We start from the raw sequence: 14,165 nt of genomic DNA on the forward strand, positions 1-14,165 counted from the left end.
TAATCATAACCCTAACCCTAATCCTAACCCTAACCCTAAATGTAACCCTGACCCTGACTCTAATCCCAACCCTAATCTTAACTCTAACCCTAATCACAGCGCTAACCCTAATCACAGCCCTAACCCTAACCCTAACCTTAACCCTGACCCTAACCCTAAACCTAACCCTAATCTTAACCCTAATCCTAACCCTAATCATAACCCTAATCCTAACCCTAATCCTAAACCTAATCACAACCCTAACCCTAATAATAACCCTAACCCTAATCACAACTTTATCCCTAACCCTAAACATAACCCTAACCCTAACCCTAACCCTAAACATAACCCTAACCCCAACCCTAGGTTTTAGGGTAAGAATGGTTTAGTAACAGAATAAATCCACAAAATTGGGTAATTATAAGGCTTCTCATAAAAACACTGTACGTAAAAGGATTTTCAACACACAAACCATTAGTTTTTTGCAAAGTTAAGGTAAAATATACGGCTACAAAAGATCCTAAATGAGCAGGCTCTCTGAAAAGAGCCGAACTTCCCATCACTAAAGCACATGCTTACTACCATTTGCACTCTTAGTTGCCCTTGGAACTGTTTGTATTGTAAAATGTATCAATGTAAATACTTCAGACCTGTACCATAGTGATAAACAGATAACACTTCAATTTGAATCAAGTAAATACCACTTGTATATCCTTCGAGCCACCAAATGGTATCATAACAATGGTGTATATGCTGTTCTGTAATGACACAGCACAATTTTATAATTTATTAGAAATTTATTCAAATTATTTCACAGACCCCCACACTATGGTCTGCGGACCCCCAGGGGTCCCAGGACCCCACTTTGAGAACAACTGCTTTAGACAATTCCAAACTAAGTAGCAAAGGTTATACTATTTTCTAATTTTGCTGCTTAGTACTGTGTCATTCGTTTTCAGCAATAGACGTTACAGACATATTTTCTTTGCATCTAAATGTGTTGAGGTGAGTCATATGTTAGAAAGATCTCTCAGTTTGAACAGAATTGGTAGCTGTTTTATCTGAATGGCCACAGTAGTAGGGGCCAGCAACTAGACTAGTATAAAACACTAATATGTATGGACTTAGCTTGTTTGGGACGGTTTAACATAACATGATAAATTCAGTCTCAAAACGTGGTCTGCCCCTGCAACGTCAATACATGCCCACAAGAGGTCAGACTTCCATCACAAGAATGGACCCATATCACGTTGTGCTTAAAAAAAAACATAAAACCTGCTAATAGATCAGTGATGCACGTGATGGCGTCACCATGCTGACATAACTATGAGCTTTGTAAGGTTGACATCAGAGACAAAAAAATCTAATCCAGAAATAGCAGATGTAGTTGTTAAAATAACTTCTAGGAAATAACTGAAACGAAACAGAGACATGACACAGGGGCTGTAGAACTGATAGGCATTTGAAATGAATATGTGTTTAGTGTGTTAATCAGAGGATATCTATTTCGCTGCTAGTTGGAAAGATCACCGTGAAGTCAACACTCGCCGAGGGTCACATGGTCGGTCAAGGAAGAGAGCGTCGCAGCTGTTTCCAACACAAACTCAAGGCGTGCACGGATCCCTTTGCGTTTGTGACCAAGTGGATTCGCTTTGACAATCTGTGCACTACAGTTCAATTGTCCCACTACGAACTTTGCTTAAGTTCTGTTCAGTCTTTATTCGGCCAGGGGAGCTCAATAAATGATAATCCCATACTTTGAGAACCACAACATGTTACTCTTTTAAAGTTTCAGTTCAGTGCACAGAGAATCAAAAGATTGGACTTTCTGCTGAAAAGAGCAACTCTGGATTAGGAGGCTGATGAATTCTCTAATATATGTTTTTATTAATTTGGCTGATGAATTCTTGGAGCACGTGTTGGCCTTGAAATTATTTTTTTAAGATCTAACAGATCCCCTTGTTTCATTGCCTGCGTAAAACGTGCGTCATCGGTGCAGCGGTGTTTTTGAACATTACTTCTGTTAATATGTATTACTTAAACGTGAAAATCACGGATACAACCAAAGCCCTCAAACAATTCACTTGCCAGTGATTCCTAGGTTGCTGGACGTCTAGCGTCCTTTTCTGTCCCACGCGTAAAGTGAACCATGCTTTCGGGGAAGCAAAGACTCTTCACACTTTAATGAAGCAAGACGGCGAGTGAGAGTGAGTAAGGGGAGAAAGAGAGTGTGGGAGGGTGGGAGAGCCCTCCCCCCGACAAATGTCTCGATGGGATCCACTCCTTCATAACCCAACTCTTTTCCAGCCTCGCGCAGATGGCCAAAGTGTCCAAACTGGACGGTGAATCAACCCCAACGCCCGCAGGATGATGAGATGAGAGCAGATTAGATAATAAACACTAAACCCACTTATCAGTTTTAGTTAGTGTACGGTAAAAGTCAAAGAAGCCAAACACCCTCAGGCTAGAGAGCACTTGGCTTCATGTGAATGTCTGCCGGTCTCCCAGCGCAGAGCGCTGGTGATGCCATGCCGCGAAGTCACACCGGCGAGGAGAGCAGCGGAACCGGACTCTGGCTGAAGACCTCCACGGGACGCCGGGTGCAGGACTACGCGCTGAAAGATGTGGAGTCTGGTCGGAGGACGATGAATAACGCTGTGCGAGTCGGGGACGGTCTCCTGTCTCCCACCTCGGCAGGTGCGGTGGGAGCGGAAAGGAAGCAGGGCGCCCGGCTCAGCCTGCTTGGGAAGCCGCTGACCTACAGCGCGCAGAGCGGCCGCCGGAACGCGCGCTACCGGCGCCTGCAGAATTACCTCTACAACGTGCTGGAAAGACCAAGAGAGTGGGCTTTTATTTACCACGCCTTTGTGTAAGTACTTACACTTTTTATCATGACAAGCCTTTTGAAATCTTTTCTTTTTGTCCTTTTAAGTGAGGTATTGTGATGCCGTTTAAAAGTTTGCAGTGAAAAGACTTTTCTGAATTGTAAAAGTAAGTGTTTTATTTATACAGGAATTAAGTGAATTCATGACTCTGCTTTTTGAAAGTACAATAGAATGTATTTCATTTTGACTTGTGCTTCCCTGATAATGACCAGCTGGTGTCATGGTGCACACAGCAGTGTAACACTGATGCAAGCTGTGTGGGGATTTTGTTTCCAGGAGAATGTTCATATTTCTACAAAAACACTCTTCTACTGTTTCACACACCTCTGCACCATGCATAATTGAAACACCACCATAAACAGTAGATTGCACATGAATACAGAGAACACTTGCTCACATTTCTCTATGTCTTGCCTGCATATGTGATGTTGGATGCAACCCTGGATGGAAATCGATTTAATTCACCTTTTCAAGGATACATTGCTGCACCACACAAAAAAGTGATCACCTGTTGCTTAAGCCAGAGTGTGCAGACAACACAGGAGAGACAAAACATATGACAATTATGTTAAGTTATTACTTTGTGTGTGTGTGTGTGTGTGTGTGTGTGTGTGTGTGTGTGTGTGTGTGTGTGTGTATTTCAAAATGTGCACATGACATTGCAAAGCTAATTACTACAACTTCAAGTAGAGTTAATTAAGTATTCAAGGTACTCAATTAGGAAAAATCTCTTTCAAATTTTACAAAACACTTGAAATCCTACATATCTGGGCGCTTTAAGAGGGTTGGCATGCCCTCAATGAAGAGTCAGAATGTAATATGCTGTGCTGTGCTATCGTGCATGATTTTGAGTCTGTCATCACTGGCTCTAGGAGAAGTCCAGATATAGGACACTTTTAAAGCTGACATGTTTCACTTTTAGATTCAAACCAGCCTCAGTCTGACCACAGTTAGTTTTTTTTCTGGTGTTAAACTGCCCAGTCATGGCAAAAAAAATTGGATTTCCTTTCTTTTTTTTTTCGAGACACACAGCTTCCAGTTTTCTATTTGGTCATGCAGTTTCAATTAACCCATTTGGAGATCATTGTTAACATTAAGGCTGAGCTTTTCTGGCTTTGACTGCCTAAACTGAATGAATGAGTGTTTTATTTGCTCATCCTCTTTCCGTCTTGAGGATGCTTGTCAACAAGATACACACTTTTAAACTGTAGACTGGATTTTAGTTGTATCTTAGAGGTAGTTGCTTGATGATTGGAATAAATTGGTCATTTGTGAGATTTGTTGGTGGTTACAGTTCTGCTGGGCCATGCTGAGGCATGGACATGGTCTTGCTTTTTTTGAAACACCTCCCAATGCAGAACCTGTCATATCTTGTTTTACTGAAGATATTTCATAGGAAAAAGCCTCCTCACTTTCATGTCAAAATGCACTTGCTCTGTTATTTTTCTCACAGTCTACAAATCTATCCTTGCATACATGTTATATATACAACACATACATATGTAAACATATCTATGTCACCGGCAAGTACCAGCCCACACTGCAGCATGCTCGGAGTGATGAAATACTACATCCCTTCCCGTTCCAACAGTGTTGGTGTGTGGACAAGGAGCACTGTGAGAGGGAGGAAGTGGAGCTGTCAGAGGAGGGGCTGTGAAACCGGATGTTGACGTTTTATTTGCTCAGGCGGGACAGCTGAGGTCGGAGGGGTTAAGTTGTTACATCTGCTCACAACCACAGCCTAAACAAACTGTATAAGAGAGATCAAGAAACCTTTGAGAGAGTAGGAATCTCACTATGAGAGAATATTGACAGGGATCATGAGTCTGGTTTAATGTAATATGAAGCAGAAATAGGAATGTTATGGATTCAGACAGAAAACACTGACGATTTACTTTACTACACACAAAGCAGCATGTAAGGACAGCTTGACTTTAGACAAGCTGTGCTCCCTTATCACAAATTACTTTGATGTTCCAGCAAATGATGATTGAGACAATGACTTATTCCATCACCTTGATTTAGGCAGGTCAATATGGAAACTCTTGAATATTTCCAGTCCGGGTGGATGTACGACATCTTCATTAAAAGCTTAAACACTGTGTTTTCTTGCACCTATCTTGACCTAGACTTACAATTCAGACTGATTTACAGATAATGGAGGCATTATTATGACTACAGATTGCATTTTTGATGACAGAAAAGTATGTTGCACTTGTGTTTGCATACTTTCCAGTGATTTTAGAACAATTTTGGCACTTACAGTTTAGGACACTTGGATTTTAATGTGTTTCTGTGTAAGTCCTATTTGTTAATGTCCTTACATCTCATACCATTACGCCAAAAGCAATCTGCTAAAATTGTCTTGGCAGGTCAGTGTCCAAGACATTAGTTATGATGTCAATTTTCCCCCTGTTGAAGGAGGATTGACTTCATTTATAAACAAAAGGGGTCTGGTATTTTTCTAGTGGTTTTGGTGATAGAATTCAGTTGACAGTGGTTCTTGTGTTCTGACATTTGTCATGTAAAGTTTTATGATAAAATACAAAAAAGAGAAAGGTTTTTGTTGAGTAAATAAATGTAGGCTACTGCAAAAAAAATGAATATAATAAAAGCCTGTGCACTCAAATGTAACTTTTGTAATAGTGTATGAAAAAAAAACACATCTGAACTGCAATGTTAAACCTCTGAGAACAGCAATAATAAAACTATGTCCTAAACATGGGAATCATTTCATCCTGTGTTTAAACATGAAGTGTTACTTAACAGTTATTATTTATCTGCTTTCACTCAGTATCTGCTGATTCTTTGGTTATCATCCCTTGTACCAGGGGCTTTCAGATCTGTCCTCCATTGTTGAGTTTATCTAAAGTCATTAACTTGTGTTCACACCAATAAACCTTTGTAACCTTTTGACAACTTATGTATAAAACTTTGTGTCCCTCATCTTAAAAGTTACAGCTGACTATATACGATGACTTTCATGTCAGCCTATAGTAAAACTTTGAAGTTTAGATTGAATTGGCATATTGGTCGCTCACAAATCTTATGCAATCTGCGATCGTTTTAGCATGTGATCCTTTCAGATTGCAAATCAAAGTGAGTCAGCAAATGCAGCATCCAAATGCAGTGTCTGCACAGTCAATAAATTATGGTGAGTTATTGTATAAGCTGCTCAATTACTGCAAACTAACATTTTACAGTCATTTCACTGTGTCAGATGACATTTTTCTTTGTGGTCCCTCCTAGTCAGTCACTGCGACATGTGTTAATAGAAATGTCAGTTGATGGTTAACCTGTATGTACACTTGCTTATACAGTTGCTTACACACTTGCACATGAAGATATACGTAGGCAACAATAGTATGGAATTTAAGACACCAACATGCAAAACAACAGGGAAAAAAGTGTTGTTAATATTCTGTGCTGTAGATTTGAAATGCACCCATTCTAATGTATCCACACTTTGCTTACAAACTCATTGACACACACTAGTACCCCCAAAAAACACTCCCTACATTCCTATAATGTTGCAGTAACTGGAAAAATGGGTTTCCCAATGGGAATTTTAACAAACTCAAGGTATTTCAATCAGGAGAGACACAATTTGAAGATTAAATGGTATTTATTATAACTTACTGAAGAAATCCCCCTAGAGTCCAGACACTGGTGGTGGTGGTGGTGGTTGATGAATTCCAGGAATTGAAGACTTTGCGGAGACCAGGTGGAGAAGGGGAGGTGGAGATGAGGAGGTGGAGGGGTGCGCACCATCAATGCAAGAAGGAACTAGCTGGAGAGAGAGACACATTTAAAAAGACAGCAGAGAGTTGATAGGCTGACAATAAGGGCTTGCCACTGAGCTATTGGATGACAGCTGCCGCTGATTAACCAATGACAGCTCCGGAGCATTCAGCTGGAAGCAGGTGAGCTATTGAACGAGGCAGAGAAGAGTTAAACAACTGCTGTGATTGCTTTTATAGTCTTCCTGTCTGAACTTTCGCTGGAGCTACATTTGTGCTCTAATGAATGAGACCCGACCCATTGTGTCCTCATCCTTATATTTTTGCGCTAGAGATATGAGGCTGGATGTGCAGCCAGAGCAAGTACATCATCATGGTTGGCAAGTGGGCACTTCCTTTTGCCGACGTTTGTCCAGTTGGAGCCACGACTCCTCTGGGGCCAAACAGTTACCTCTGGCATCCCATAACCAGCCCTTCATGCTAGCTTTCACCTCCCACCACACCCACACACCAAAATAAAAAAAGGGGAGAAAACTGATAGACTGTGTAGAGAGATGTTTGAAAGAGGTTGGGGAAGGCAGAGTAAGGGCTGTGAAGCACATAGGGCTACATGTTTTTATGTATGAAAGCTGCTATATAAATAAAGTTGAGTTGAGTTGAGTTGAGTTGAGTTGAGTTGAGTTGAGAGTAAGGGCAAAAAGCCTAGGCTAGAGCTCACCTGTGCCAGATTAGGCTGTAGACTCCTACTCACCCACTCTAATGGGGCAGGAGATGTGAGAGACAAAAAGGGAGATTAACAGTTTTCTCTAACTTTTCTTTTGGCTGACCCCACAGTTGAAAGCCCCCTCAAGTTGGAACCATCTGAAAAGCTAGAGAAAATTTTGGTGGCCAAATTAACATACTGTAAGTCATATTCCCTATAACAATGGTGGACACAGCAAATGTTTGCAAGATGGTCTAAAACTTCTTATTAAATCACATAATGCACATCATGTTTTGCCTCATTTGAGAATTGTAAAAAAGTATGAGGTCAAATTAGAATCAGATTTGAACACTCAAATAAATCCTCTGCTGGCATCTGTCATTTCTACATTACAACTTAAAGCGTATGAACCTTAAGTTCAAAGAAAGACTGTCCGATCAGTAGAGTATAGAACCATCGAAGGAGCACATGAATGCAGCAGTACACACTGTGAGGACATATAAACACGGTTACAAGGTCACATGGCTACGAACACCTGCTGTGAACACATCACACGTGGTAGAAGATGTACAAACCCCCCCCAAAAAAGTTCATGATTTATAAAAGAAATGTTCCCTTTGATCAGTTAATGAGTAAGCTGTTGTGTTGAAACAGATGCTGCTGCGTGTGTCTGTGTGTGTGGATTTATACGGTGCAAACCTATCAGGAAAGAACTTCGTTGTTAATGTCTTCATGTGTGTTTTGAGTGTGTAAATAATAGATATGTGAGTATGTCTGTATAATCTGTAAAGGAATCTCTGATGTGCTGATGAGCTGCAGTATGAATCAAGGCACTGATAAGCATCTGGGCTTGCTTCCTGCCAAATAGTGCTCTGAAACACTGCTGGTATTAAGATTCAATCTCCTAATGAGATGGCGTGTGTTGGACTAATCACATTTACTGAAATGGGTTCCAGCCACAGTCTGCATTATGTGCTATACTCCAAAGATGATTCCTTTGTGCGTGTGTGTGTGTGTGTGTGTGTGTGTGTGTGTGTGTGTATGAAGGGGTCATTCACTCATTTTTAATCTGTTTGCACAACTCTTTGTGTGTTTTTCATCAGTGTGAACATGATTTATGCCATTTTTGCAGGCGTTGATGTGTAAATGTGTGTGTGCTAAGTAATAGTGAAAATTGAGCACACTCTTTGTTATGAAGCAAGAGTTTATGCAGCCATGTGTCTCATTTTATGTGTGTGAATGAGTTACAGAAACATTGGTGTGTGAAGAAGAGACATTGATTCAGTCACGCAGTGTGGATACATCAGCCAGCCATCCCAGGGCTGTTCTGGTCCATCGACAGGTAGCGCATCAACCTCAGTCCGATGATTTGCCACAAGGTGGATACACACTTTGCTCTAATGATCAACCTCAGTCCAGTTTCAGCCTTTGACCACACAGATTTGTGCAGAATCTGTGATGCATTCACTTCCCGCTTCAATTGTCTCTCTGATGGGAATTGCACTTTAATTTTATTAGGACGGCCACATTGCACTTAAACTGAAGAGCCTTTGGCAATTTTGTCCTATACTGGGAGGAAGTGACCTGATGCTTTAGCGGCACTACAAACCATTTAAGGGCAGAACATTGTGATGAATGGTTTAATGAAACAATCAGTCTTTCTTTTTTTTTCCTCTAACACTGCCAGCATCTTTCTTTTAATATAACCCTAACAAACTTAACCTATTGATGGCCACTGCCACTATGCGTAAATTCTCTACTACCTGGATGTAAACAAGCACAGATGACATATTGTAGCACTGCATGGTTTGGCACTAATTTGGTCTCAAAAATGGAGATTAGGTTGTGTTTGGGCTGTGATTTGTTAAACTGGCATATAATCATTTGATGGGAGCAGTGTGTAACTGGCACAGGCATGTAATAGAGGTTAATCTGCAAGGAGGACTGAAGGCTGGTGGTGCTAGCTCTACTAATCTTAGCCACATTCAGCAAACCAATTTGATTGTATTTACCCACAGACTCTCAAATCCAGTGTTTGTTAGTAATTTAGAAGTGGATTCAAATTCTTACTATGAAATTAGTTGCCTTGGAACATCTCTAGTCATGGGGTCATTTGTTAGACAGACAGAAAGACTTTTTTGTTTATTGACTTGATAACATGCCAAAGAATTTTTTTTTCACCTATATATCAAATTAGGGATTACAAATTAAAATGAAGAAATTATATAATATCAATATCAATATCAATAGCAATTTTATTTGTAAAGCACATTTCATTACACGTAAGTTCAATGTGCTTTAAATGGAGAATTAAAAAAAATAAAAAATTCTAAATAGAATAAATAAAAACAGAAAAACAATAGATGCACCCAACATACATCAGACACAGCAATCAAACAAACAGCAATTGTTGCTGCACATGCATCCAGTCACAACAGCCATTATATCATTCATACACTTGAGAACATAAATATGTTTTGAGTCTTTTTTTAAAAGTGGAGATAGTTGTTATGCACCTGAGGTCAGCAGGCAGTTTGTTCCAAAAAGATGGACCACAGTAACTAAAGGCCCCTTCACCGGACTTTGATTTGACTCTGGGTACATTTAAAAGACTTCCACCTGCTGACCTAAGGATCCTGGTTGGGTTATACACTGTGAGCAAGTCAGATATGTATATAATGGAATATAATTATTCCAGGTCAAACATACCTTAGGCCTGCTTGTCTGCCAACAATATTTTTCGATTGTTTGATGATGGATTTACAACAATGTAGACTAATTAGTGTTCTAAAAACTGCATACATAAGAGAAGGCTTTGATCTTGCGATTATTTAAACTGAAGGTGCATTGATCCAAAAACAGGGAAATGAATGCACCTCAAGAACATCAAAGATACCATGAAGACACTGCATTTTGTTTCCTGAAAACATTGCAACATTTGAGACACCTGAGCACATAAAACAGTGTCTGTGTTAAGGCTCAGAGTTAGTGTAGGTAAGGTGGAGGATGTTGGCTGGTACCCAATGGAAAATGCAAAAGACCCATTTGATAGGATGAATAAAAAAAAAGGGGGGGGGTATGTGCGTTTGTATAAATACTGTCATGATGTGTTCCGGTGTTTGTATGAATAGGTACAGAGATGGTACCCTATTAAAGGTTGTGTGTGTGCGTGTGTGTGTTTTATGTCTTCACTAGAGTGTAAGACAGTAAGTGTGGATAAGTGAGCCAATGTGGATTTTATTTGGATGGAGAGGAAATAAGAAAAGATCAAACCACATGTTGAAAAGTGAAGTTAAAGAGGGGGTGAAGACGAGAACAGATTGTAGACTTTCAGACAACTTCTGCATTACTGCCCTGATCTGAAAGGAGGAAAAAAGCACCTCAGGTCATCCTAGCATAGGGGTTTTTCACATCCTGCTGTCTATGCAAGATATGCATAGAATGACAGACAAGGAATACAATTTTTATGATTATGGAAACACTAAAATATTTTCATAAGAAACATTTTCTCACCCTCAAAACTAGAATCGAAGTACAGATTTGTAAGTTAGACTTAAAGACAGGTAGACTCTAAGATAAGATAAGATAAGATAAGATGAGATGAGATGAGATGAGATAATCCTTTATTCATCGCACAACTGGGAAATTTAAGTGTTACAGCAGCAAAGTAGATAGTGCAAAACAGTATAAAGCAAACAAGAGCATATAAAATAGCAATTATTAAAAAGTTATTAGCAATTAAAATAAAGAAGTTAAAATAATCTTATGATGTATATACACAACTAAATAAGTAAATTTACAATTATTTACAAAACCAGTGACGCAGTGAGAAATGTGTACAGACTTGTAGCGTAGGTATAAAACAATGTACAGAACATAACTGAGAAGAATGAGTAGAAAAAACATATTGCAAATGTAAGAAGAGAGGAATGAGTAATTATTGCACATTAATAAATAGATGGGGGAGATTTTGCACTTAAGTCCATTTTGGTGAGGTTATTGATGTTGACTATAGAGTCTGACCACTACAGGAAGAAAAGACCCTATAGTCTGCAGCACTATTTATCTCCCATTCATGCAAGTTAAGTAGTACCATGTCATCTGGAAGATAAACAATAAACAGCTAAAATAAAGGTTATATGAATTTTGTTGCTACTTGTATTAAAATGTGCTTGTGTGGCAATAACTTGCAGGTCATGGATAAACGTATTGTATTGAGGTCACTGTATGAGGTCATTGATGCAATGCAATGGACAGCAGCATAAAAAGCATTCTCCATTACACCATGCTGTTTAACCAATAACAATACAATAAAAAAAGTTGCATCCTAATCAAAGTGTGTTAACCTTAATCAAGGAAGGATTAACAACTTCCAGACCACCTGTCAATTAACAGCTTATGTTTGGAGCTTTATACCTCTGCAGTGAGCTTTATTTTTGGAAGATGTCATTTATCCTACAGGAATTAGTGTATAATCTCTGACAAAGACTTAATAGCCAGAACCCCTCAGTTTTGTCCCAGAGTTATAACAGATGCCTTTGTATTTGTCAGCAGTCTTAACCCTCTGTTTCTTAGTTATGTCCCAGTGAGCCAGGATAGACCTCCATGATCATTCAGTGTCAGTACACAAACCAAATATTCTCCTTATCATCCTGGGAGAAGAACTTTTACAGTTTAAAAAAGAAACAAGCTGAGCTAATTAGTCTGTGACAGAGTGGAGAGATTTAGTGTGATCAGAGAAGCCTTGATCGCGGTTTCATCAGAGAACCATTTGGCTACATCAGTGAGAACTAGCTGGTGAGAAGTTGCAAGATCCGAACAGACTGAAGTGACAAATATACTGTGACATCAAGGCCGCTCACACATGAAGTGTGAAGGTTAGAGATGTGAGTTTGTGTGTGTGCGTGTGTGTGTGTGTGTGTGTGTGTGTTCAGGTATTAGGGTGTGTGAAATGGCTTGAAAAAGAGAGCAGAAGTCAGCAAGAGACTGAGTTCCCAGCTAGAACGTATCAGGCATTTTTATAAGTGAGTTTAAGAGAGAGAGAAAGAATTTATATGAGTGTGTGTTTGAGTGTGTGTGAATACCAGTGTGTACTATCGCTTGTCAGAATAACTTATTGCATGTGCATGCCAAGTGCAAGTATATCACATAACACCTCTGTTGCACAGGGTTTCCTTCGCCTGTATGACTGTATTAGCATGAAGGTTTATCGTAGTATCTTCAGAGCCGAGTGTGTCTTTATGCACGTGTGTATTCAAGTCAGTGTGTTTGTGTGTCGGTGAGTGTGGGTCAGTGTGTGTTTTCTCATTAGTCATCCGGCAGCCCTCCCGTACATCAGCCGAGATGCCAGTTTGCTTAGCAGACGTCAGCGCTGATGGATGGAGACGGGCTGAGCTCATCCGTCCTCCTGCCCACACAGAATGCACCGCAGCTGGGTACACATCATACCAGCCTCCCCTACCTCGCCGCATCTTAGTTGTATATACTGCAGACGTTAGCCCGTCAGCTCTATAAATGTGGCTGCTCCTCAAAGCACATACTCATCCACCGGATCCCCTATACATACTCACACACATTAACACGCATGAAAACACATCTATTTGCTCTTACTGTCATTCATACACACACATACACTCAAACACACACAGCACGCTTGGTGGAGTAGCTTCATTGAAGATCTTTCTGAAATCCTAATAGCACAATGTGAAAAACAAACATTCCTTTAATTTCCTCTGGTTACCTTGTTAGTAGTTCACTGATCTGATAGGGTAGTTACATCAGCCATCTACATTCGCCAGAGGTGTAAGAGGGGTCAGGAGGAGGCGATGTGTAGTGCCAGTACTTGCAGGGTGGAACAGCGCATACAGTGGGACCCCAATATTTCACGTTTGCAGATGTATATACTATGTATAAGTACAAAGGTGTGATGATGGTGGAGCTATGTTACGGTGTTACATTGTAAACCGTTTTGGAACCAGCTTCAAGTGGACACGCATGGAAATACAGTTGCAGTTTTTTTGCACTTTGGGACTGGCTTCATGTTTCAGCACTGGAGGTTGATGCTTGTTTTACACTCACTCCCGTTCCACCCAGTCTCCAGATGAGAGCAGTATCAATCTACCTGTATTGCTATCTCAAACAAAGGGCAACATCACATGTATCACTATCAACTATTTCTGCAACTATATGTATCACAATTAAAGCATTGCAGGAGTATAATATTTACAGCTTAAAAATATTTAAATATAAGTATTAAGTAGCATATAACTTACATAATTCAGCATTACTATTAGGGGTGGGAATTGATACGATTTTATCAATGTCAATGCCATTGTCGATTCTGCTTATCAGTCCAATTCCTTATCAATTCTCATAACGATTCCTGAGTATTTTTTCGAGGGGAAAAATAGTAGTTCTACACAGTCTTCCGCAACATCCATCCATCCATCCATCCATCCATCCAGCCATCCATCCATCCATCCTCTTCCGCTTATCTGGGTCTGGTTGCGGGGGCAGCAGTCTCAGCAGGGAAGCCCAGACACTCCTCTCCCCTGCCACTTCCACCAGCTCTTCTGGGAGGATACCGAGGCACTCCCAGGCCAGCTGAGAGATATAATCGCGCCAGCATGTCCTGGGTCTTCCCTGTGGCCTCCTCCCAAACGGACATGCCCGAAACACCTCCCCAGGGAGACGTCCGGGAGGCATCCTGACCAGATGCCCAAACCACCCCATCTGGCTCCTCTCGATCCGGAGGAGCAGCGGCTCTTCTTTGAGCCGCTCCCGGATGTCTGAGCTCCTAACCCCATCTCTAAGGCCGAGCCCAGCCACCAGAAAGCTCATTTCGTCCGCTTGTATTCG

At 40.5% G+C, this 14,165-nt stretch overlaps 1 protein-coding gene across 1 annotated transcript in view; it reads left to right on the forward strand.

The window, feature by feature from the left end:
* Positions 1-1,399: 1,399 nt before the first annotated feature.
* kcnq5a (potassium voltage-gated channel, KQT-like subfamily, member 5a) overlaps positions 1,400-14,165 on the forward strand; it is a 119,043-nt gene continuing 106,277 nt past the window's right edge. The window contains exon 1 of the mRNA XM_034682753.1: positions 1,400-2,848. Coding sequence (XP_034538644.1) covers positions 2,469-2,848 — 380 coding nt within the window. The 5' untranslated portion in view covers positions 1,400-2,468. The remainder of the gene's footprint in view (positions 2,849-14,165) is intronic.

This window comes from Notolabrus celidotus, chromosome 4 (assembly GCF_009762535.1).
Source record: "Notolabrus celidotus isolate fNotCel1 chromosome 4, fNotCel1.pri, whole genome shotgun sequence".
In the NCBI taxonomy this organism is placed as follows: Eukaryota; Metazoa; Chordata; class Actinopteri; order Labriformes; family Labridae; genus Notolabrus; species Notolabrus celidotus.